Genomic DNA, 26,174 nt, shown 5'->3' on the forward strand with positions numbered 1-26,174 from the left:
AACTGAAATGAAAACTCATTAGAGGGGTTTAACAGCAGATTTGAACAGCAGAAGAATGGAGGATGAGCTTGAAATTATCTAGTATGAAGAGAAAATAAATAAACAAATAAATAAAAATGATAAGAGCCTGAGGGATCTGTGTGACTTCATCAAACATATCAACATTCTAGAAGTTTCAGGGAAGAGAGATGGAAAGGAACAGAAAGAAATTGGAAGAAATAATAGCCCCCAGATTTGCAAACTGGAGGAAACACATGAATATACACATCCAAGAATCTCAATGAATTACAAGCAGGGTAAACTCAAAAAGAATCACATTACAGTCAACTTGTTGAGACCTAAAGACAAAGAAGGAATTGGGGAAGCAGTAAGAGAGAAGCAATTCATCACATACAAAGGATCCTCAATACAATTAAAGGCTGATTTCCCCTCAAAAACCTTGAGTGCCAGAAGGCAGTGGGATGACATGTTTAAAGTCCTGAAAGAAAAAAATTGCCATCCAAGAATTCTGTATCTGTTAAAACTATCTTTCAAGAATGAAATAAAAATTAAGGCATTTTACAAATAAACAAAAGCAGAGGAAGTTCATTACTAATAGACTTGCCTTTCAAGAACTGTAGAGCATCTGCCCAGCTGAAATGAAAGGACACTACACAGTAACTCAAAGCCATAAGAAAAAATAAAGAACACTGGTTAAAGATAATCCATAAGTAAATATGAAAGCCAGCATTATATTTCGGTATAGCTTGTGACTTTTTCCTATATAACAGGCAAATGCATAAAATGGTCCCTTTAAATCTGTATTAAATGAGTACACAATATATAAAGATGTACCTGTGATAACAGTATAGAGGGGGAGTGATGGAGATGTAGAGGAGTTGATTGCATAATATTGAAACTAAGTTGGTATTATTCAAACTACATTGTTGTAAGTTAAAGATATTAATTGTTATGTTCAAGGTAATGAATAAATAACTAAAAAGAATGAACCAAAGTGGTGCACTACCAAAAAAATTAAGAAGGCCATAATAGAGAAGCTGAGGAATAAAAATCATGAAAGACATACAGAAAACAAATAGGTAAATATCAGAAGTAAATCTTTATTAATAATCTGGCTAAGTGGAAATGGATTAAACTCTCCTACTAAAAACATAGATAGGAAAATTGGATAAAAAACAGCATCCACCCATATGCTACAAGAGGTTCAGTTTAGATATAAGTACGCAAAAAGATTGAAAATGAAAGGATCAAAAAGGTAGCCCATGCAAATAACCAAAAGAGCTGGGTGGCTATATTCTTGTCAAAATAGACTTCAAATAAAAAATAGTTGCAAGAGGCAATGAATATTAATAAAAGATTCAACAGAGCTCTATATCCCGGAAGCTGGATTTCATGGACTAGGTTAATAAATCTCTCTTGCCTTTGGGCGTCTGGTTTTTCATTTGCCTAGTAGGAGACACCGGTAGATTAGAAGATAAAAGAGAGGATGGGGCTTTTATCCCTGTGCTCCACACTGCTGATTCATGGGTTGGCGGGGCTGCATTTCCACTGGCATGGTCTCAGCTCCATCACACCACCCTCTCCAACAGCTCCAGACGCTCAGGCTCCAGTTCCTTCTTCCTGCTCCTTCAGGCCCAGGCTCCCAGCTCTTGAGAATCCCAAGGTGTCTTGACATCACTTGTTTGTCTCTCTGCTTCATTCCTTGTATATAAACCCTTCATTAAACTCTCAGTTGTCTAGCTAGACTGCGCCGCCCACATCCTGTAGGGACCTTGGCTGACACACTGGGTCTCTGATGAGCTACCCACCTAGACACCCTGCCCAAGTAAGAACTGGGGTACATCCTATGTTTGTTACTTTTATTTTTAACACTGTATTTGAGAAGCATGCTGGTCATACAAGCTCTTGAGTACATAAATTGAGTAATCCACCTTAATTTCTTCTCCTTCTCCTCTGCTACCTCCCCCTTATTTTTGAATTGGGACATCTTCTGGCATTCCAGTTCAGAATCACAGGCCAAATTCAGCCAGTTCAGGAGGATGAGGTTCATCCCGCTCATGAGCTGGGTGTTTGTTCCCATCAGGGCACTTGTTTCCTTATGCCTTGGGATCACTTGTGTGGGTGTAAATGATGGGAGCAGAATAGAAGGTGAAGGATCAGCTTTCTTGATGCTTTCAGAGTAACATCAATGAGATGGCAGAATAGAAACTCCAGACCCTTCCTCCTCTCAAAGAAACAACAATTCAACAAAACATGGGCTAAGCCCTTTATGAGAAACAGTTAAAAAGTCTACTGGAAATGTAGGACCAGCTGCACTGAAGCCAGTAGGAAAATTTACACTTCTTGCCATGGTTCCTGCCTCCTGGCCCAGCAACGTGTAAGGGGGAGGAAGTTCCAAGCTCCCAGTTTCTTTCTGGGGAGGAAAAGAGAAGACTGGGCTGTATTTCCAATATTCTGACCTCTGTGGAGGGCCATCCAAGGGACTAGCTTCTGTCTCACTGGCCTCAAGTGCTGATGGGATCTGACTTACTAAGCTGAGAACAAAGCAGCTGGGTGATGTGCTGTTCCCACGTGCCCCCTGGCACAGGACATGGGAGACAATACATCCCTGCAACCTCTCCTTCAGTGAGAAAGGGAAGAGTGAAATGTGTGTCAAATATTCCAAAGTTTTTAGGGGATTTCCCAACGGACAGGTTTCAGTCTAGCCCAACTCTGGGTGCTGATGGGACACTGAATACACTAGATATTGGGGGATACTGAGGAAGAAAGAGAGCAGGGCACAATGCTGCTGTCTCAGAAGACCTGTGATACAGTAGACCAGAGGGAACAGCTATGAGCTCCTAAAAAACCCCCAGCAAATCCATTTAATTAGGAATCTATGTGCACAAGTCCAGAGAAGATACATCCACAGAAAAGGTTGGAGAAGCCTCTAGAATTTCTAGCCAGACTGGTTGGTGACAGTCTTCCACTGCACAAAGCAAGTCTATAATGACTGGGAGAGGTGGCTATTTGTTTTTCAAATGCATAAGTACCAACACAAAGTTAAAAGGAACATGAAGAAAGAGTCCAATCAAAATGAAGCTCCAGAAATTCTTCTGTTTCCAGAAGAAATAGAAATACATGAATTACTTAACAATGAGTTGAAAATGACTATTATAAATATGCTCAATGAACTCAGGAATATGATGCATGAACAAAATGAGAATTTCAGCAAAAAAACTGAAAACATAAAAAGAACCAAAATGAAATGTTGGGCTGGGAGACTGAAATAGCTGAAGTGAATAATTCACCAGATGGGTTCAAGCAGAAGAGAGAATCAGTGAACTTGTAGACAGGTCATTTGAAATTATCAAGTCTGTATAGCAAAAAGAAAAATTATTTAAAAGAGGGAATAAAGGCAAAAGGTCTTAAGGGAGATCATCAAACAGAGCAATATACACATTATGGGAGTCTCAGGAGAAAAAAGAAAGAAGGGGCAGAAAGATTATTTAAAGAAATAATGGCCAGAAATGTCCCAAATCTAGGAAAGGAATCAGACAACCAGATTTTAAAAGCCAAGTAATTCCCAAATAAGATGAACCAAATGAAATCCACACGAAGACATTGTAATCAAATTCTCAAAAGTCAAAGAGAGAATTTTGAAAGCAGAAAGAGAAAAGCAACTCATCACATGTAAGAAAACACAAGAGTATCAGTAGATTTCTAGCAGAAACATTGCAAGCGAGAAAGGATGGGATGGTATCAAAGTGCTGAAAGAAAAAAAACCTGCCAATCAAGAATAATAAAACCAGAAAAACTACCTTTTAAAAATGAATAAGAGATAAAGACTTCCCCCAAAATGGAAAATTTGCAGTTTACCACCAAGAGAACTTCTAACAAGAAATGCTAAAAGGAGTCCTTCAGGTTGAAATGAAAAGATGTTATTGGGTGTGTGTATGTATATATATATATATATATACACACACAAATACTGTAATGGTGGCACATAAACAAGTTTTAATAGCATTAGAGAACTTAGAAGACAAAAGAATAAAAAATAACTCTAACTGTAAAATATGTTAATAGACACACAACATAACAACATGTAATTTATTTCATCAATAACACAAAGTGTGGAAGGAAGAAGTAAAGTGTAGAGTTTTGTATAAAATAAAACTTCATATGTTATCAGCTTAAAATAGAAGACAAGTAGTGATTCTACAGCATCTTACTATGCTGATGGACAGTGACTGTAATGGGGATTGTGGGAGGGACTTGGTGAAGGGGGGAGCCTAGTAAACATAATGTTCTGCATGTAATTGTAGATTAAGATAGCAAAAGAAAAAAGAAAAAAAAGAGCATAGAAACATAAAAAAAAATAGATTGTTTTATGTAAATCCCATGGTGACTACAAAGAAAATACCTATGGAAGATAAACAAAAAAGAGTGAAAAGTAAATCAAAGAATGCTACTACCAAAAAAACAAAAAGGAAGACAGCTAGAGAGGAAAATAGGGACAAAAGACCTATAAAACAAACATAAATTGTTTTTTTAATGCCAATAGTAGTCCTTCCTTGTCAATAATTCTTTATGTGAAAATGGATAAAGCTTCACAATCAAAAGATAAGAGTTGCTGAATGAATAAGAAAGAAGATACAACTATACACTGTGCACAAGAGACTCTCTGGATAGTTAAGGACTCACACAGGCTGAAAATGAAAGGATGGAAAGCATATTCCACACAGACAGTACCCAAAAGAGAGCAGGGGCAGCCATACATATATTAGAACAGATTTTTAAGACAAAAACTGTCACAAAAGAAAAGGAAGGACATTGTATAATGACAGAAGGGCAAATTCACCAGGAAGTTATAAAAACTATAAATATATATGCATTAAGATTAGACCACTTAAATATATGAACCAAAAATTAAGAGAACAAAAGGGAAAATATCTTCATAAAAATTGGAGATCTAAATCACAATGAGATATCACCTCACACCACTTAGGATGGCCACCATCCAAAAGACAAACAACAACAAATGCTGGCTAGGATGTGGAGAAAGGGGAACCCTCCTACACTGCTGGTGGGAATGTAAATTAGTTCAACCATTGTGGAAAGCAGTATGGAGGTTCCTCAAAAAACTAAAAATAGAAATACCATTTGACCCAGGAATTCCACTCCTAGGAATTTACCCTAAGAATGCAGCAGCCCAGTTTCAAAAATACATATGCACCCCTATGTTTATCACAGCACTATTTATAATAGCCAAGAAATAGAAGCAACCTAAGTGTCCATCAGTAGATGAATGAACAAAGAATATGTGGTACATATACACAATGGACTATTATTCAGCCATAAGAAGAAAACAAATCCTACCATTTGCAACAACATGGATGGAACCAGAGGGTATTATGCTCAGTGAAATAAGCCAGGGGGAGAAAGACAAGTACCAAATGATTTCACTCATATGTGGAGCATAAGAACAAAGCAAAAACTGAAGGAACAAAACAGCAGCAGAATCACAGAACCCAAGAATGGACTAACAGTTACCAAAGGGAAAGGGACTGGGGAGGATGGGTGGGAAGGGAGGGAGAAGGGGAATAAGGGGCATTACGATTAGCATACATAATGTAGCGGGGTGGCATGGGGAAGGCAGTATAGCACAGAGAAGACAAGTAGTGATTCTATAGCATCTTACTATGCTGATGGACAGTGACTGTAATGGGGTATGTGGTAGGGACTTGATAATGGGGAGAATCTAGTAACCACAATGTTGCTCATGTAATTGTATATTAATGATACCAAAAATAAAAAATAAAAAAAACTACATAAAACCATTAAAAAAATTGGAGATCTAAATACCCCACTTTCTATAATGCATTTAGCATCCACACAGCAGATTAATAAACAAACACAGGACTTAAATAACACTTTAGACCAAGTGACCTAACATACCTATGCAGAATACAAATTCCTCTTAAGAGCATAGGGAGATAGAATATTCCATCTAATGGCAGCAGAATACAAATTCCTCTTAAGAGCATAGGGAACACTCCTCAGGATAGATCATACGTTAGTTCACAAAACAAGTCTTAATAAATTTAAAAAGATTGAAATCATGCCAAGTATCTTTTCTGATCACAATAGCATGAAACTAGAAATCAATAACTGGAGAAAAATGCGAGAATTCATAAAAATGTGTGTTAAACAAAAATGTGTCTATTGAATATGCATATATAAAAATGTACATTCATAAACAATGTGTCAAAGAAAAAATCAACAGGGAAATCAAAAAATGTCTTGGAACAAATGAACATGGAAACACAATATACCAAAGCTTAAGGACCCAACAAAAGCAGTTCTTAGAGGGAAGTTTATGGTGATAAATACCTACTTTTAGAAAAAAAAAAATCTGAAATAAACAATCTGTCTTTAGACATCAAGGAACAAGAACAAGGACAAACTAAGCCCAAAGCTAGCAAAATAAAGGAAATAACAAAGATCAGAGCAGAAATAAATGAAATAAAGACTAGAGTAAGAACAATAGTAAAGATCAACAAAACTGAGCTGTTTTTGTGAAAGATGAACACAATTGACAAACCATTAATTAGACTAAGAAAAAAGAGAAAACTCAAATAAATAAAATCATACATGGAAGAGACATTATAACTGATTCCACAGAAATACAAAGGATCAGAAGAGGTTACTATGAGCAATTATACATTAACAAATTGGATATCCTAGAAGAAATGGATAAGTTCTTTGAAATATACAACCTACCAAGACTGAATTATGAAGAAAATCTGAATAGACCTGCAACAAGGAGATTGAATCAGTAATCAAAAACCTCCCAATAAGGAAAATTCCAGGACCAAATGGTTTCTGTGACAAATTCTACCAAATACTTATAGAAGAATTAATGCCAATCCCTCTCAAACTCTTCCAAAAAACTGAAGAGGTGGGAATACTCCCAAGCTCACTTTACAGGGCCAGCACTACCTGATACCTAAGCCAAATAAGGATACCCCAAGAAGAGAAAACTACAAGCCAATATCTCTGATAAATATTAATGCAAAAATTATCAACGAAATTCTGGAAAATCAAATTTAATCACACATTTAAAAGATCATACCATGACCAAGTAGAATTCATCCTTTGGATGCAAGCTTGGTTCAATGTTTGCAAATCAATAAATGTGATACACCACATTAATAGTGTGAAGAGTAAACGTTACATGGTCATCTCAATAAATGTAGGAAAACATTTGACAAGATTCAACACCTTTCATAATTAAACACCCAACAAACCCAACAAACTAGGAATAGAAGAAAATTACCTTAACATCATAATGGCCATATATGAGAAGCCCATAGCTATCATAATGGTGAAAGACTCAAAGCTTTTCCTCTAAGATCAGGACAAAGACAAGGATCCTATTCTAGCCAATTGTATTCAACCTAGTAATGGAATTCCTAGTCAGATCAATTAGGCACAAATAAATAAATGGCATCAAAATTAGAAAGAATGATGAAAAATTATCTCTGCAATGATATGATCTTATAGATATGTTAAAAACCCTAAAATTCCACCAAAATACTATTAAAACTAGTAAACAAATTCAGTAAAATCCCAGAAACAAAAACAACATACAAAATCAGTTGCATGTATACACTATAAATAAGCAATCTGAAAAGGTAAGAAAAGAATCCCATTTACAATAACATCAAAAAGAATAAAATACTTTGAAACAAAGTTACCAAGGAGATGTAGCAACTAACACACTGAAAAGTACAAAATATTGCTGAAAGCAATTAAAAAAGACACAAATAAATGAAAACAGAGTTACAGATTCAAAGAAATATTTATCAAAATCCCAATCACATTTTTTACAGGAACAGAAAAAATAACCCTAAAATTCATATGGAATCACAAAAGACTCTGAAGAGCCAAAACAATCTTGAGGAAGAACAAAGCTGGAGGCCTCATTCTTTCTGGTTTCAAAATGTTACAAAACTGTAGTAATCAAAACAGTATGGCACTGACATAAAGACAGACGTATAGACCCACTGAACAGAATGGAAAGCCCAGACATAAATCCATGGTCCATTTGTTCTTTGACAAGGGTGACAAGAGTACACATGGGAAAAAGATAGTCTCTTCCACAAATGATGTCAAGAAAACTGGATATCCATGTGCAAAAGAATGAAATTGGACCCTTATCTCACATCATACAAAAATCAACTCAAAAAAATGGATTAAAGATTTAAACAAAAGACCTGAAATTGTAAAAGTCCTAGAAGAAAACACAGGAAGAAAGCTTTGTGAAATTGGTTTTGGCATGATTTCTTGGACATTACACAAAAATCATGGGCAACAAAAGAAAAATAGACAAGCAGGACTATATCAAACTAAAAAGCTTCTGCACAGCAAGGGAAACAATTAACAGAGTTAGAAAGCAAGCTACAGAATGGGAGAAAATATTTGCAAACCATATATCTGATAAGGGGTTAATATCCAAAAAATACAAAAACTCCTGCAACTCAGTAGTAAAAAAACGCCAAGTAATCCAATTTGAAAATAAATAAAAGACTTGAAGAAACATTTCTACAAAGAATACATATAAATGGTCAGCAGGTATATGAAAAGATGCTCAGAATCACTAATCATCAGGGAAATGTAAGTCAAAGCTGCAATGAGATAACACCTCACAACTATGAGGTTGGTCATTATTTTTAAAAAGGTGCTTGTTAGGATGTGAGGGAATTGGAGCCTTGTGCACTGTAGGTAGGAATGTAAAATAGTGCAGTCATTACAGAGCACAGGATGGAGGTTGCTCAAAGCATTAAAAACAGAACTACCATATGATCTAGAAAGCCCACTTATGGGATTTATCCAAAAGGGTTGAAATCAGGATCTCAGAGATATCTGTACTCCCATGTTCATGGCTCACTATAGCCAAAAGGAGAAAACAACCTAAATATCTGTCACCACATGAACGGATAAAGAAAAAGTGGTGTGTACATGCAATGGAGTATTATTCAGCCTTAAAAAAGAAGGAAATTCTGTCAAATGCTACCACATAGATGGACCTTGAGGACATTATGCTCAGTGGAACAAGCCAGTCCCAGAAGAATACTGTGATTCTACTTATCTGATGTATCTAAAGTAGTCAAATTCGTTGAGATAGAAAGTAGAATGGTTGGGGATAGGGAGAAATGGGGAATTGCTGCTCAGTGTATATAAAGTTTCAGTCATGAAAGATGAGAAAGTTCTAGAGACCCACTGTACTTTATTGTTAACATTTTGCTATAGTTAATGATTCTGTAAAGTACACTTAAAATTTGTTAAGAGGGCAGTTCTCATGTTATACAATTTTTACCATAATAAAAACAAAAAGACATATGCCTTTAACTATAAAAAAAAAAGAGAGAATCTGTTTTCTCTGTATCCTCCATCAGTCTTAGCTGGGAAGCTCTAGGCAGGCCTGGCTTGGCCTCAGGACATCATATTCTTGGGTGTCTGACATTCTTCTTCTTAGCATTATTTTTTAACAAAACATTGATTTTATACCTCATATTGATCACACAAACAAGTCAGAGTGAAACACTATAGACCTGTAATGCCCAGATTTCCAAGCACACAGGCCCAATTCAGCCTTTTTATATATATGGTAAGTTGCCAAACTGGCCACAGTGCCCCACCCCTTCTACAGTCTTGACCTTGGGATGTAACCATAGCACCTACCATGAGGGAGTGCCGTCCATTTCCCCACACCAATGCTTAAACAGCCCCATGACTTGCTTTGGCTAATAAATGCAACGGACATGATTCTTCTAGGTCCCTGTCCATCCTAGGACCTGCCACCAGCACCCACTGAAGGGGCCGTCCTCGACCAGCCAGCCCCCAGCTGGTCTGGCAGCTCTCTGCAGACACTTCAGTGAGGCCAGATTGCATCAGCTGAGTCTGGCCCAGATCAGATAAGCCCAGTCCAAACTGTTGATCCACAGAACCATGAACTAAATAAATGGTGTTGTTTAAAGCCACTATGTTTGGGGGTGATTTGTTACACAACGAAAACTAACTGATACAATATATATCTCCAGTTCTCATGATCTCACAGTTGTTCATCTGTATCAGTCCCCTTGAGATCCTCCCCAGAACCTCCCCTCAGATGGACTGCATGCAACTCCTCCTCTAATTACTATTTACATGAGGCTTTTTATTATTACACTAAAATAAGGGAAAGGCCTGTAGGGTGTCTTGGTGCTAATCAGTTCAGCCTCAGATGGACTTTTCAATTTGGTCGGACTGCAGCTGCCTTCTTGGCTCACCCTAGACTACAAATGTTAGCCTCCTCCTTGTTTTTTCCCCCACAGGTCTTGGAAGCATGTAAGTCTTTCCTTTCATACACAAGGGACTAGATTTCACACATCCTTTTCCACCCTGGACCCCCTTCTTCATCATACATGCCTCTGATGAGCACTGCCCACTCTATGGCTCTACCGGAAGAGCCAAATACAGAGACCAGTTGAGGGTTTCTCTGAAACTCTTCTGCACACCGCATTCATAACACACCCTTCCTTCTTAATTTTGCACATGTAATTTTCTCTATTTTAGCTCCACAGTTTCCATTGCTCCTTGAAGTAGAAACTTCTCCCCACATGTGGTAGACAAATTTGCTTCTGCCTTCACAATACCTATTTCTCGTTTTCAACAGCACTGACATTTTTCAAGGGAACTAACTTCCATCTTCCCAGATAAGTGCGCTGAATGTAGTCGTCTCAAAGTGTGCACATGACCTGGTGGTGGCCAATCAGAGCACACCTCCCTCTGACCAGTGATTGGTTCTTATTGGGGCACATGACTCCATCAGAACCTGTCAAATTCAAGTCTAGGACTTAGGTGGAAACTTCCAGAAAAGCACTCCCCTTGTCACTGGGAATGTTGAAAAGACAAGAAATTAGGCCAGAGTGTTGTGCAGCCATCTTGTCAGTATGAGGGGAAATCCTGCCCAAAAATGAAACAACAGATGCTGACCATGTTAATGATGTAATTTAAGCCTTTGGAGTAGTCAGCTAAAGAAGCTACTGTGGGCTTTTTTTGACTTTTTTTTCTTTTTCGGTTAAACCAGATGGAATGAAATTACTGTTGCTTGCAAGCAAAGGTGTTCTAATATATCTCACATCCTCCCCTTTATATGAATGAGAACTTACCACTGTTAAATGGCAAGCAGGAAAATTCATATGAAGTTGAGGAAGAAGTAATCTTGGTGACAGTAAACAAGGTGACAGATCATCCATGAGGTGGGGGGTCACAGGCTTGGAAGGGGCTGAACCTCTCGGTGAGGCTGGTGTCTGTGTCTTGATTAGGGTATAACATGTTATATCACTTGATAGAGTGAAATATGTATATCATATAAATAATATATATTACATATGATATCAATAATACAACTTGCATGGGTTACCCATGTAAATCAAAGCTTACCGAACTATCCTCATAAGGTCTGTGCATTTCCAGGCATGAAAAGTACAGAACAGGGATTATAGTTAATAGTATTATAATAACTTCTGAATGGTGTCAGACCATAACTGCTACTGTGGTGAGCATTTTGTAAATGTATATAATTGTCAGAACACTATGCTGTTTGACATATTATATGTCAACTGTACTTCAATTTAAAAGTAAAAATATAAAAGGTGCATAGAAATTTCTAAGAAAAAGATCCGTGCATTTCACTTTACATAAAGTTATACATCATTTAAAAAATATTGCATTCACAATTCCCTTACCAGTCCCCCTCCCGTCTCCCACACAGACTGATGGGGTCCTGTTTAGATTCTGCACAGGCTCTACCCGCCTGTCCCTTTCCCCACACACACCTTGACTTTCTCTGGGGTGCTAGGGCTTGTGGCAGTTTTAAAACAGAGCTGCACATTTTTTGATCCTCCTCCCACTGAGGGGCAGGTCTCAGCCACCTCCCCTCCCCTTGAATCTGGACAGGCTCATGAGGACTGAGACCAATTAGGTCAGTGGCTGTGACGTAATATGACTTTCCAGGCTGGGTCCTCATCTGCCTTGCTTGCTGACACCCGAGCTCTCAGAGCCATGGGCTGCTGTCTAGAAGTCCAACTGCCAGAGTGGCCACTCTGTGACCACAACACATGGGCACCTGTCAGAGGTGACAGCTGAGCCACCACCAGCCCTCCTGGCCCAGGCACAGCAGTGAGAAGCCAGCTTGGAGGAGGACATCCCTGCCCGGCTGTCCCAGCCCCCGGCAGTCCCCTGACCCACAGGCATTTGAGGCAGCTGCCGAGGTCTACATATATGGATCCTTTCTGGATTCTGTACAGTCTACAAACACAATGGTCATTGTTTCTTGCCACTCAGATTTGGGGGAATTTGTGCCATAGCTGTAGACACTGGGGATGACACCCTGCCACTCCTGGCCTTACCTCACAACATCCACAGATGCGGCCCCCGACTTGAAGAAATCAGTGGAGTCTTCCACTTCGGGGACATTGGGGAGAATCCGTTTCCAGGCACCCTGCAAAACAGGTTCAGTGACAACATGGGCCCTAGGGGAGCTGGAGCAGGCGTCAGTGGGGAGAGCGGCCCCTGGCGTGCCCACAGACGCCCAGTGCCAGGCTGGGCTCTGTCCAGCCCGAGGTACTGCGGCTCCCAGGGGCCTGGATGTTCTTCCTGGGGAGCTGGGAGCTCAGGCCACATGGCGCTGCCTCAAGCCCACCTCGGCTGGACCTCAGCTTCTCTGGGTCTCCATGCCAGCCCACGAGCAGCAGGAGGACAGGTGTGGGGGAACTCAGCGTGTGGCTGGGGACCAGGAGGCCGGGCTCAGCTGCTCCGGAGCCCCCCTCACACCTGGCCTCCCTTCGCTGCTGAGTCTGGTGTCCCTAGCATGACACTGGTGAGTAGGCGTTGCCACGTGGAAGGGACAGCAAAGTGCAGGGTGTTTCTGTGGGTGGAAATGAGGCACATTCATGGGGCTCAGGAGGCCTGGGTCACGTGTGATGGGCTGGCTGGTTGTGTGCCTTCTGACCCAGGACCTGTGGGGGGCAGTGGTGTCTGGCAGCCGGCCTGGTGGGAGAGCATGGAAAGGGCAGGGAGTGTTGCATGGCAGTGCCTGTCTAGGCTCCTAGGAAGGCTGTCTGGCAGATCAGGATGGGATGGCTGTCCTCTGGGCAGGCTCTGGGCCAGGCTCACTAGGCTGGTCACAGGCCTGGATCAGTGGTGGGCAGGCTCAGTTAGACCCAGTGCCCTGTGACCCCTGTCCCACCCTCTCCCTGGCCCCCTTCCTTTCTTGGAAAGGTGTCATGGACTTGTCCCTCCCCTCCTCTGCGTGACATCAGCAGCCATGCCCAGCTGCTCCCTGAGCCTGTTTCCCAGTCTCTGCAAGCAGCTGTTAAGAGCTGTGGGAGGACTACTTGCATAAGGCAGGCAGAGTGCTTGGAATACAGAAGCAGCTCAGTGGATGTTCCATTTGTGCCCCTGCAGCACCGTGCACGGCCTTGGCCCAGGAGGGTTTGCAGCCGCTGGGCTGGCTGCCCTGGGCCTGTCCCACCACAGCAGGCACAGGGGCTAACCCCACTATGGCCACCAGGCCGGCCTGTCCTCCAGCACTGCACCCACCCCACACTGGCCTCCCCGCTGGGACATCTCCAGACAACACATGCTGGAAGGGCCCAGCCCAGCTCTGACCAGCACGGAGGCCATCGGCACAGCAGCGTAGGTGAGGACTCCAGCACTGCCCTCGTCAGCCGGGACTCCACCTCGGCCTCCTCAGCTGGGAAGTGAGGGTGATGCGGCGTCCGCCTCACAGAGTCATGATGGTAGTTAAACACAGGCTACTCCTGAAGGGCCCAGTGCACACACTGTAGAGGGAGCTGCTTCCTTTGATGGCTGATAGGCTCACTGACAGCACTAACTGGGTCCTAACAGGCGTCACCAAATGGACCCCCTTCGTGGGTGTTCTCTACCATGCACAGCACCCATGGAGGCAGGCATATTCTTCCCACCTCACAGATGAAGGACTCACTTGTGGCAGCCCCTGACGCAAGCCTAGCCCTACGGGCACCCAGCTCACCCCACACCCGAGCCATAACCCCATGGCAGGTACAGGGCCAGGGCAATCGCGCCAAGATCTTTTTGAATGAATAGACTTTTTTTAAAATACGCACTCAAAAGGTTTACCTTTCAACTAAGGAAGTTCTTGGTGCCCTCTGGGGCAGTGCAAGCTCGTGTCCCTCCCTTACTGGGGCCTGTCCTCTGTACTTGTCACCAACACCCACGGTCACCGATGTGGTCGCCAATGGGCCTGCTCCTCCCATTGCGACTCTCCTCCCCAAGCCCCAGCTGCATTAGCCTCATGTGGTCCTGGGCACCAGGAGGCCCCCCAGCCCAGGCTGTGCATCGCTGGCCCTGCCAGCTCAGAGGACTACCCCGCCCCACTCAGCTCTCTGCTCAGAGCTCTCGTCCTCCCGCCCAGAAAGTCTGCCCCGGTGGTGCCTTCTGAGGTTGCCCGCCAGCCTCACAGCACTGCCCTCTGGCTGAAAAGGTCATTTGCTTGCTGTTCACTGGCTCTCTTCCCCATGGGAAGGGACACTTCATGACAGCAGGGGCATTGCTTTTTGTCATATTCCTAGTGTCTGGCCCCCACCCTGCCTGTGGTAGGAGCTCAATATGTGTTTCTTAAATAAGTCACTGAGTATATGATTGAACAATGGTCAAAAATCCATCCCACACCCTTTGTTTAATAAGGCTATAGATGGTCACTGCCAGCCTTCCAGGGAGAAGGAGATGGTTGGGGGGAGCAGGAAGGGCCAGGAAGGGTTCTGGGAAGTGATCACAGACAGACATTTTCAGAGGGAAATGCTCTCCGGCTTCACACAAGGCAGTGGGACTGGAGTCCAGGTCTGCCTGACTATGGAACCCGTGCTGGTCTCGGTGCAGGATGCCCCCTCTCGGGGAGCCTTTCGGGGAGGTTCCAGAGCACCCACTGTCATCATAGGACCTGAGCTTTACACCTGACCCTTCCAGCTAGTCCAGGGGCTTTGCTTCATTTGCCCACTGCTGGCAGTGAGTCCCCAGAAGGGTCAGAGCCAGCCAGCCGGCCATGCCCCAGGGCACCAGTGGCAGGGAATGGAGAGGAAAGGCACACCAAAAAGCCCCAAGGCAGGGTGGAGCTGGCGCTGTGCCTGGAGTCAGGGTGTACATGGGCAGAGGGTGCACAGCCTGACTCCAGGCAGTGGATTCGAGACACCTGCCCACCCAGGCAGCAGCCCTGATGGGGGTCCCTACCCGCACAGCCTCTGCGGTGACCAGCTCCTCCTCTGTCAGCTCCAGGGCGCTGCTGTCTGCCCCCCTGAAGAGGTGCGAGGCCGGGATCATCTTGCCGCTCTCCAGCTGGATGTTCTTCACCAGCAGCTGCAGAAGAGAGGTTTCCACAGCGCCTGTGGCAGCCGTCATGGGGGCAAGGGAGCAACTCCACGCGGAGAGCTGGGCTGGGCACCCCGCATGCGTCACCGCCAGCGCTGGCCGAGAAGGGCACGGCGAGTCCCCCATGAATGAGAGGAGCCTGCTGCTCTCGGGGTACAGAGGAACCAGAGCGCATGCCCACCGAGACCTCGCTTTCCCTGCTACCCACCCCGCCATGCTTGCGATTTCTTTTTAAGTCTAATGGCTGATTATTTCTATAAAGAGAATGCCAATTCTATAGATAAAAGTAATGCAAGCACTACTTTGAAGATCAATCAAGGAAACAATCGCCCAGTAGTCCTTTCCCAGAAACTCCATGGAAACATCTGGTAGCAGAGGTGGGAAGAGGAGCAGATGAACCCATGGACAGAGGAAGACACATCTGGTTGACAGGAGACCTGACAGAACTGGAGCCAGGTTCCCCGCCAGCGCCCGCCTGGCTGCCTTCTGGGGCTCCTCTGGAGCTGTCTGCGTGCTGAAGCCCCACCAGGCCCAGCCGGAAGCTCCTGAGAGGCGCTTCCACCGGAGGGCTCCGCCCAGGCTTGCCTCTTTCTTTTTGCTGTCCCTGTGGGTACCACAGGGGATGCAGTTGGAGCCCCCCAGGGCCCATCCTGGCTGGTGCCCCCACCCTCGAGCTGCTGCAATGGTGGGCCACTGGCAGGCTACATCTGCACTCTGCTCCTCAGTCACTGTTGGCGGGTAAGTACAGCCACGCACAGAGGAGCCCAGGGGCTGTGCCTCATTCCCCCCAAACCATACCCCAGGGCAGCAACGATTATCTGGGGCATAATCAGCAGCTGCAGTTCATACTGCAGAGCCTGCCCTGGGATCGGGTGGAGGCCCGACTGCTCCAGAGCCCTTAGCTTTGCTTAGTGTTACCCCTTCTCAGCCTGCTTCCTGCTGGGGTACATGATTTTCCAAGAGTGCTCCCTCCATAAATCAGGCGCCCAGGAGCTCCCAGCTCCAATACTGCTTCTAGGGGACCTGACCCACAGCAGACACTGCCTTCCAGCTGCAGGGACCGACCGTGATTATCTAAAACGGCCAATTACTTGTAAACTACAGACCTCGATGGCAGCCTCAGGCCCCCAGAGGCAGAGCACAGCAGGGTGGGCACCCAGAGGGAGCTCATGCCAGGCTCGAGGAAAGCTGCTCCACACTCGTCTGGCCTGGACACATGCATGTGGCTGAGGGTTTGTGAAATTCCCCAAAGTGCTCAGAGACCCCTGCCTGTCCTCCATCCCTGCGCGGGCATCCTGAGGTCTGGACCTGCCCATCCACTGCCCAGAGTGAGCATTGGTGGGGGAGTGTCATGGCCAGTTGTGGGCGTCAGAGCCAGAATTTGGGGGTTTAAATCCAAGATCTACCCCAGAACAGTCTGGGCAATGCTGGGCAGGTTATTTAAATCTCTGTGCTTCAGTTTTCTCCTCTGTAAAATGGGTATAATATTAATTTATACCTCATAAGATTGTTGGGAAAATTAGACTCAATACATACAAATTGTTTTCATACAGTGCTTGGCACCCAGAAAGTGCTCCATAAATACGAGCTGTTACTCTCAGAGCATGTTATGGCTGGGCATGCCTCCTAAGGTTCTTCTCTGTGGCAACCCTGTTCAAAGAGAAGAAAACTGAGGTGCAGAAGTTCAATGACCACACCCAGTGGCACCTGGACACTGCAGGACTAAAACAAGGCCCGAGTCCAGGGCTCCCTGGAGAGGGCCTCTCCCTGATTTGACAGCCTCTGAGGGCACGCAGCTCTGGCTGGAAGCCTGGTCAGGAGGAGCAAGGGGCCAGCCTTCCCCAAGGCAGAGAGGCGGCCAACCACCTCAGCCGGCTTGCACTCAGGGCCAGCCCAGCAGTGGGGGGCAAGCGTGGGGCTGCCCCTCTGGGGCCTGCAGTCTCGTTTCCTCCTGCTTTCTCCAGGGCGGCCTCAAGTCTTCCTGTGCGGCCTGAGGCCCTGGACAGGACCAGGTGGCCTTTAGCCTGCAGTACAGACATGTGACCCACAGCAGTGCCTTTACCATTCTGTCATCGTTCCCAAAGAGAATGAGTCCCTCTTTGGTGACCAGCCCTGGACGATGGGCTCCTGGGATGGGCAGGGCTTCTCCCTCAGTTACCGGGCCTGAAGTGATCAGTGTTGAGTTGAAAAACGTCAGCTTCTGTTGAAGGCAGGAAAACCAGAAGACAGTGGATGAGCAGAGGTCAGCAGCCCAGGCAGGGCTGAGCAGGGTGGGGAGGTGATGGAGACTAGAGAGCCACAGCCCCCGGGGCCCTGCCTCCAGAGGCCCAGACGAGAGCCAAAGGGGCTGCAGGCCCTCAGGGAGCACTCACGCCCTGCGTGTCCCTAACACTCTTCACACTGGCTGTGGCCTCAGACCTCAGATGGACAGCAGTGGGGAAAAATTCTGCTCAAGGCATCACTGAGTGAGGACGCCCACCTGGGGATGCAGCCAGGCGCGGGTCCGTTGGCAAAGGGTCTGTGGTAGTGAGGGCAGCTGAGGCTCCCGACCTCAGTCTGCCCAGCCAGTCTGCGGTCAGGGCTTGGGGCAGTCGGGGCTTCACAGAGGACGGAGCTGCACTCAGCGGGCTGCAGCCCAGGCCCCTCCTCAGGCTCCTGCCAGCCCAGGCCCCTCCTCAGGCTCTTGCCTTTCAAAGCTGGGCTCCCCACCTTCATCCAGCCCCTGGCCTGAGCAAGCTGCCCCTCCCAGTGAGGCCAGGTGGACGTCAGCAGGGGCCACGGTCCCTGAGAGCTGTTCCATCAAACGCGAACGGAGACCAGCCTTGAAAATGCCCTGAGCTGATGAAATGAGGCTCGTCATACAAGCGAAACTTAATTTATTTTGCAAGACAAGCGAGGCAGCTTGACCAGGGTCATTCCTTGCTTTATGCCTCTGGAAACCATAAGTGAAATTTAAGCTATTCTTCAAAAGTGAAATGAGGTACCCTGTAACCAATTCCCTATCGTTTAAGAAGGGTCAAATTTATAACCAACCCCCGTGAAGAGCAGTCGCTGGCTCCTCGCTAGCGGAGCTGCCGTGACGCCCTCCTGGGGACCCTCGCCCCAGTCCGGTGTGAGTGCTCCCGGCTCTCAGGCTCCTTTGGCTTGTGCACAGGGAGCTGGTACTCATCACCACCTCCAGGGCGTGTTGGTTCTCTGAGCTTTACACAGAGCCGAGGGATGACAGCAGAACATCTTACAGCCAGTGACCCTGGTTGCTACAGGTCCCAGAGGCCTGGAGCTCTGCTGAACATTTACCCCTCGGGTTGGTGGAGGGGTCTCTCGGGACCAAGGTGGCCGGGGACACTTGGGTGGAGCTGGGGGTCAGGACAGTGGCTATGTACCCACTGGTTCGTCCATACTTTGATGACTTTACATCCAGGGGTGCCCACCAGTGCATGCAGCCCGATCGCAGCCCCATGTGAACACACCTGCCCGCAGGCCTCTGTCCAGGCACCCGGCACCTTGTCATTCCCGCGGATCCAATTATGAATGGCCACTGCTGGCTGCTCCCAGTTGATCTGTGGGGCAGGATGGGTGTGCTCAGCCGGTCTCTCCCTGCTCCCTGGCCATCTGGGCAATGGCTCTGGGCTCCCCTGCCCTCCCCTCCACCCTGATGCACCCCCCAGCTGTGGGAGGAGCCCTGGGGAGGGAGCAGGAATTTGATGTGCATCCCTGAGTTGGGCAGGGCCTGTCTCTGGTGCCCCGGGCCTGGGTGCTGTCTGACCCCCAGTCTTCCACATGTTGCATAAACTTCAGGATGGTTCAGGGGAGAGAATGTTATGTTGTTAAGATGGCCAAATCCTACACAGAATCCCCAGCACAAAGGCCCATCCCACATCTTCTCCTCGCCTAGAAGCCTACGGAGATCCCACACAGCACCCCATATGCTCTGAGCAGAGATACAACCCATAGGAACTGAATTATCTCATGTACCTTCTTTAAGGACCCCCAGCCCTACAGCTGAGCTTTATGCACACCCCGCTGTGCCCCAGCTCTTCTCCCTGGGGGTCTCACCTGCCCATTCTTCCTAAAGAGAAAGAACCCAGAATGGAGCCCGTTCCCCACCTGGTCCAGAACTTTGCCCATGCCTCTCCCACTGGGAAGCTTTCTCTTCTGGCCTTAAACAGTCACAACCTGGTTACCAGCCAAAGCTCTGCCTCCCAGGAACCCCCTGTGGCCCAGCCTGCACACAGCAAGGCTGGGTGGGCAGGGCCGGCACTCACCTTGGCTGTTTCCTTCTTCTGGATACCCTCATAGGTGGCCCCTTCCTCAGGCTGAGGGCACCTAGGGGCTTTGCCCTCGGCAATCAGCCTCACAGCCTGCACCTAGGGAGACCAGTTTGGTCAGCGTCCCCAGCATTAGGACCCTCCCCTCACTCTCTGCCCAACACTGGCCAGACGTGCCTGGCACCATGCCTGGCACACAACAGACACCCGAAGAGGATCTGTCCTGTGAACAGGTGCAGTCAGCCTGAAGCAAACTCCAGTTTGAACACTGAGCACAAAACCCTGCCCTCTCTTCCTACTCAAGGTTATACAAAAAATTATACAGATCTTGGATTTCCTGAGATCTTAGAAGATAATGTAAACTACAAAGGCCTGTATGGGTATAACACCATAAATTTCCATGTTTTTGTCTAAAAGCTTCCCTGCCTTTTAAGGAGCCAGGCTCTATGATGGGTTTCGAGGTCTGAGATTAAGCAGGAAGCGCTTTCTCTGGTTAAAGGAAAGGAAGAGGTTGTGGAAGAAGGAATAAGGGGAGGGTGGGGGAGTCTGGTGCCTGCCCTGGAGGGGAGCGCCCCAGAGATGCCAAGACTGAGAAGTGAGGAGGGTATCAGAACCGTCTAGAGCAGGGCTGCCCAGTGGAACATTCTGTGGCCATCAGCCATGTGCAGTTACTGGGGACTTGAAATGTAACTCATGGGGGTGAGTAACTCAATTTTTAATTAAAATTCATGTAAATTAATTTAATAGCTCCTGTATTATAGAGCACAGCCCTAAAAGACGGTTTCAGCTGTTTTCTGTGATTTCCCACCTCTGTCTCTCATTTCAAATCTCCAGGAAGTCCCCACCTGACACAGTACTTGTGCTAATCCTGCCTCTTTGAAACCCTGAAATGAGAGCTCTCTTCCTCCAGAATCCTGCAACTGGGAGAACGGATTCCCAGCCAGCTCTGGGGTGGCAGGCTGGGCCGAGAGAGGGCGCAGGGCGGGCAGGCCCGTGAGGCTCGGCCAGCTCCCAGCCTTACCATCCCTTTGACGCCTTCGGGGAAGAGGAAGCGGTTGTACAGTGTGCTCACGGTGTCGTCCGGGAGGACCTCACACTCCTTCTGGAGCAGAAGGTCCCCGGTGTCCAGACCATCGTCCGCCCAGAAGATGCTAAAGCCCCCTTTCTTGTCTCCATGAATGAGGGTCCTAGGGAAGAGTGAGACCGTGAGTCCTGGAGGAAGGGCCACAGAGAGGACAGCCGTGGCCCCTGCCACACTCCAGCGCACCCCCTTCTTGCCCGCCCCCAGGAAGGTTCACCACCTGATCTGGCAGAGCTGGGAGGAGAAGAAAAACAGTATCTGTTGATGCAACCCTGTGCCAGGCATTGTGGTAAGAGCCCTTTATGCCGAATGTAACTTGATCCTCCCACAGGTGTAACAGGCATTGCCCGCCCCTTCACAGATAAGGAAACCGAGGTCCAGAGAAGTGAAGAGACACGACTAGAGGTCAGGGAGCCTGAATTACAGTCTCACTGCAAGTCCACTCTTTCCCAGCTCAGGTGTCTCCCCTCCCTGCCCACACATCAGACACATCATCACACTTAATGTCTCCTTCGCACTGTCACCTCAAACCGCCTTATTCAGACCACACTTTCTCCAGCTCTCCCCTCCGCACCTGGGCTGCTGTTGATTACGGCTGTGGGCAGACATTAGAGCAGGCCCCCAGCTGCACCACTGGGGTGGGTGCCCTCGGGTGGGCCCCTTAACCCGCTCTGACCCCTGAGCCTGCCACAGGACACGCTCACTCTGCAGTCTACCGGAGGGGGGCAGGGCGCTCAGTGATGCGCGTCCCCAAGTCTCTGGGGCTTTCTCACTCCAAAAGATGGCACTGCAGCGATCCACGGTGGGTGCCTGTCCGGCAGTGCCGGACAGGCTCCCACATGATGCCTGCTCGGTGACCCCGGCCCAAAGCTCCAAGAAAGGGAGGGGGACAGTTCAGCCAGAGGGGAGTGCTTTCGCCCTGTCTCACCAGTTGATGGCCGAGGCCCCTCGGTGCCGGGGTAGCAGACTGGGGTGGTAGATGATGGAGCCGTGGTGGGGGGCATTGATCACCTCCATGGGGATGAACTGGCTGCAGAAGGGCAGGACGTTGAGCTCAGCACCCAAAGCCCGGTATTTCGCCACCACGTCGGGCAGAGCCTGTCCTTTGGCCCGCCAGCGGGGGAACTTGAACACTGGTACTCCATCCTTCTCGGCCTCCAGGCCTGTGGGGCAGCAGGTGAGAAACCGGTCCTTCCCTGCACCCACTCACCCACACCATCTCTGCCTGCCCAGCAAGGTGACTCCTGCACCTCTCTGCTGGCCCGTCCCTGCCCCCCTCCCCCACCAGGCTGCACAGAGGAGACAGCACCAGCCAAGGGCCAGGTTTCTGGGTCTGCTCTAATTGCACTAATTTCTGCTGAGCACCAGGGTGTCTGAGTACCTCCCTCTCCCCAGCTCCTTTCTGACCCCGGCAGCTGACCCTCACCTCACCCGCTACTGCAGCCGCACCACACCTGGTGCCAAGCCCTGGCTCTCCACCCTTCCACTGCTCTCTAGGATGGCTGCTGGACCTGCACACAGCAGAACTGCCTTGCCAGCTGTTCCCTGTTAAGTGCTGTCAGTGGGGACGCCGGAAGGAGACTGAGACGCTGGGGGTGGGTGGGGGCTGGCTCCTTCCAGTGAGGTCCCTGTGCTGAGAGCAGGACCTTTCCAGAGCAGCAGCACATCAGTTTGTCGTTTTCCCAATATCTGCAGAACTAGCCTCAGCGTGCACCCCTGCCCACGGTGTCTGCACCCCGAGGTCCAGGTCCCTGCCTACAGGGACCCTCCTCCCTCCCAGGTATAGCACCCATGAGCGGCGACCCCGCTCTCCATCTGAATCACAGCCCCCAAGCTTCCGGGTTGAGTAGTTACGGCTTCTTTCCTCTTTGCCCCACCACAGAGGTGGCAGCTGCCTCCCGCAGTCACTGCCCTGATGGCCTGGAGCCATTGCGCCCGCCCCTCTGTTAGAACACCAGCATTGAAGACCGGACCCCGACTGGCCCTGGCCCACTCTCTCGTCCCCTCTGCCTCTGCCCTGTGTCCAGGTTGGCCAAGAGAGGGTGGGGTCAGTGTGAGCAGACTGCAGTGCTCACAAGAGCTGTCCCTGCTGTGACCATAGGAATACTTCTGCAGGACATCTGAGGTCCAGGTCAAGCGCAGCCCCACCAGGCACAGAGGCTGCTGTCAGTGGTCACTTAGTGGTTGGGGGCAGAGCTCAGGCTGTGTTACAGGTCACACTGGGGTACCAGTTGGCCACTGAGCACAGTGGAACCACATGGCTGCCTGCAGCCAGGGGCACCCACGGCCCCACCACGAGACCTTGCGGGCTTCTGCTCCCACCCACTGCACGCAGCTTTCTGCCTGCCTGGGCATCCCTTTCCCTGCTCCTGGGCCACCCACTCACCCAGAGGGTCTGCCTTCCCGTCCTTGTCTGGAACAGTGAACACGCCCACAACCTCGTGGCCGTCCTTTCTCAAGTGGCAGTAAACCTCCTGGCCGAACAGGCTCTGCCCGATCACTGCGATCCTCATGGCAACAGTGGGGGTTGAAGGACCTGAGGAGGGAGGAAGGCTGCGGCATCAAACAGGGCATGCTTCGGGGAGGCTGGCCTGCCCCAACCCTCAGGCCCCCTCTGGGAGACTGCCACCCTGCCAGGGCCAGAGAAGGTGCTACATTGGTGGGATTTAGGATGCCACAGGGGGTGAGTCACATGGACTGTAGCATTACAGCTCCTTCTTGAAACCCTCCACACTGCCATGGAACGCTGAGATGAATGCATTTGAGCCTATTTCTGTGACTAGCCAGTTCTGTGACCTTGGGCAAGTCATGTCAGTTCTCAGTTTCCTCATTTGATGACCAGAAAGATACTTTGTGCTTCAGTTCAGCCTATGCGTCAGGAGTATCCCCCCAGCCAAACAGCAGCAGGGGGCCCAGGCCCGAGGGCCTGCCCAGCAAGGCCTCTGGGAGAAGCGTGCCAGTGAGGGCCCTGCGCCCTGAAGCGGGGAAAGGGGCCTGGGACAGCAAGCCCCAGGGGCTGGCCGAGAAGGAGGGCATACAGGGTGACATAGAGCCCCATCATGCACACACCTCCAAAGCTGGACCCTTTATTCACTTATGCTCATATCTGGAAACCCTGCCATCCACCTGACATGTTCCTGAAATTATCCATTAACAGAAAAAATACACATATTTTTCAGAAAATTGTATCAAAGTATTACATACTTCATACAAGCAGAAATGTGCACAAAATCATAGGTATGTAGCTGAATGCATTTTCATACACTGAACACACCCCTGTAAACAGCATTCAGGTAAAGAAATACTCCTGAAGCCTATATATACATACAAATATATATTTATATATAATTACATGTATAATAAAACATATTTATATGTTAATATAAATAGAATCATACAGTGTAATGTTCTGTGGATTTTATGCCCCTCAACATTATCCATGTTGTATTATATTGGTTCTCATTGCTGCACAGCATTTCATTGTGTGAGTGTAAATAAACACATTTATTTATCCATTCTGCTGCTGATGGACATTTGGGTAGTTTCCAGTTTGAGGCTTTTACTAATAGGGTTACTGTGAAGATTCCATCACATGGTTCTTACTGAAAATAGGTACACATTTCTGTTGAGTATGTACCTAGGAGCCGAATTCCTGGTTCCCAGTTTTGAGACTGTTCAGACTTAACAGATTCTGCCAGTTTTCTGAAGTGGGTGCACCAATTTCTACCTTCATGAGCTCTGTATCATGGCCTTGTGCCTTTTCATTTCAGCTATTTTGCTCGTGAAATATAGCCATCTCACTGGGGTTCAGTTTGATGATGACTGATGCAGTGAGCACCTTTTCTTATCTTTATTGGCCACCTGGGTATCTTTTTGTGGAAACACCTGTTTAAGTCTTTTGTTTACTTTTGCCATTGGGTGGTCTTTTCCTTATTGGTTTTCTGGAGGTAGCTTGCCTATTTTCATTTTATTTTGTTTATAAATAATCTAGACTATGAGTCCTCTGTTGGATGTATTTATGAAAAATATCTTCTCTAATTCTGTGGCTTGGGTTTTTCACTCTTTTAGGGTGTCTTTTGATGAACACAAGTTCTTAAATTTAATATAGTATGCTTCATCAAAATTTCCCTTTATGGTTAGTGGTTTTGTATTCCAATTAAGAAATGTTTGCCTACATTTAGTTCATGAAGATGTTCTCACTGTCTTCTAAAATCTTTGTTGTTTAACAAAGGAGCAAAGTCTCTACAATGAGGCAAAGACAGTTTTTCAGCAAATGGTGCTGCAACAACCGGATGCCCACATGTGAAAAAAATGAATCTACTACAGACCTTACACCTTTCACAAAAACTAAATCTAAATGGATCACAGACCTAAATGTAAGATGCAAAACTAAAAACCTCTAGAAGACAAAGCAGGAGGAAACCCAAATGACCTTGGGCATGTGACGGCTTTTAGATACAATCCCAAAGCCATGATTCATGAAAGAAAACTTTGGTAAGCTGCACATCATTAAGATTGTTTAAACATTTTCTGTTCTGCGAAAGACATTGCCAAGAGAATGAAAAGATAAACCATGGGTGGGGAAAAAATCTGCAAAACACATATGTGATATGAGTAATGTCCAAAATATACAAAGAATTCTTAAAACTCAGCAATAAGAAAACAAACAACCCAGTGAAAAAAACAGGCCACAGGCCAGAACAGACACCTCATCAAAGAAGATCTACAGATAGAAAAACATTAAAAAAATGAAAAGATGCTTTGCATCATGTCATTAGGGACTGTAAATTAAAACAAGGTACCACTACATACGTATTAGAATGACTAAAATCCATAGCACTGACAACACAGAGTGCTGGTGAGGATGTGGAGCAACAGGAACTCTCAAACTTCCTTGGTGGGACTGCAGAATGATAGTCACTTTGGACAGTTTCTTAGAAAATTAAACATGATCTTAGAAAAAAAATATGATCCCACAATCACACTCCTTGGTGTTTACTCAAAGGAACTGAAAACATGTGCACACAAAAACTTGCACACGGGTGGTTATGGCAGCCTTATTCATAATTACTTAGACTTGGAAGCAACCGAGATGTCCTCCAGTAGATGAATGGATAAGTAAACTGTTGTACGTCCAGACAATGGAATATTATTCAGTACTGAAAAGGGATGAGCTATCAAGCCACGAAAGGAGGAATTTTAAATGCATATTAATAAGTGAAAGAAACTAATATTGAAAAGTTACATACTGTATAATTCCAACTTTAATATAGTCTCAAAGTGGCAAAACTAGGGAGACAGTGTAAAGATCAGTGGTCACCATGGGCTGGGAGAGGGGAGAGAGGGATGAACAGGAGTTTTTTTAAGTCATTTACTGTAATGGCAGATGC

General features: G+C 46.9%; 1 protein-coding gene across 1 annotated transcript in view; it reads right to left on the bottom strand.

The window, feature by feature from the left end:
- ALDH1L1 (aldehyde dehydrogenase 1 family member L1) overlaps positions 1-26,174 on the bottom strand; it is a 61,525-nt gene that overhangs the window by 32,457 nt on the left and 2,894 nt on the right. Inside the window, exons 2-9 of the mRNA XM_036911621.2 lie at positions 23,171-23,320; positions 21,713-21,947; positions 20,725-20,890; positions 19,701-19,802; positions 18,906-18,995; positions 17,498-17,635; positions 15,298-15,423; positions 12,438-12,529 (exon numbers count right to left, since the gene is read on the bottom strand). Coding sequence (XP_036767516.1) covers positions 12,438-12,529; positions 15,298-15,423; positions 17,498-17,635; positions 18,906-18,995; positions 19,701-19,802; positions 20,725-20,890; positions 21,713-21,947; positions 23,171-23,297 — 1,076 coding nt within the window. The 5' untranslated portion in view covers positions 23,298-23,320. The remainder of the gene's footprint in view (positions 1-12,437; positions 12,530-15,297; positions 15,424-17,497; positions 17,636-18,905; positions 18,996-19,700; positions 19,803-20,724; positions 20,891-21,712; positions 21,948-23,170; positions 23,321-26,174) is intronic.

This window comes from Manis pentadactyla, chromosome 1 (assembly GCF_030020395.1).
Source record: "Manis pentadactyla isolate mManPen7 chromosome 1, mManPen7.hap1, whole genome shotgun sequence".
Taxonomy (NCBI): domain Eukaryota; kingdom Metazoa; phylum Chordata; class Mammalia; order Pholidota; family Manidae; genus Manis; species Manis pentadactyla.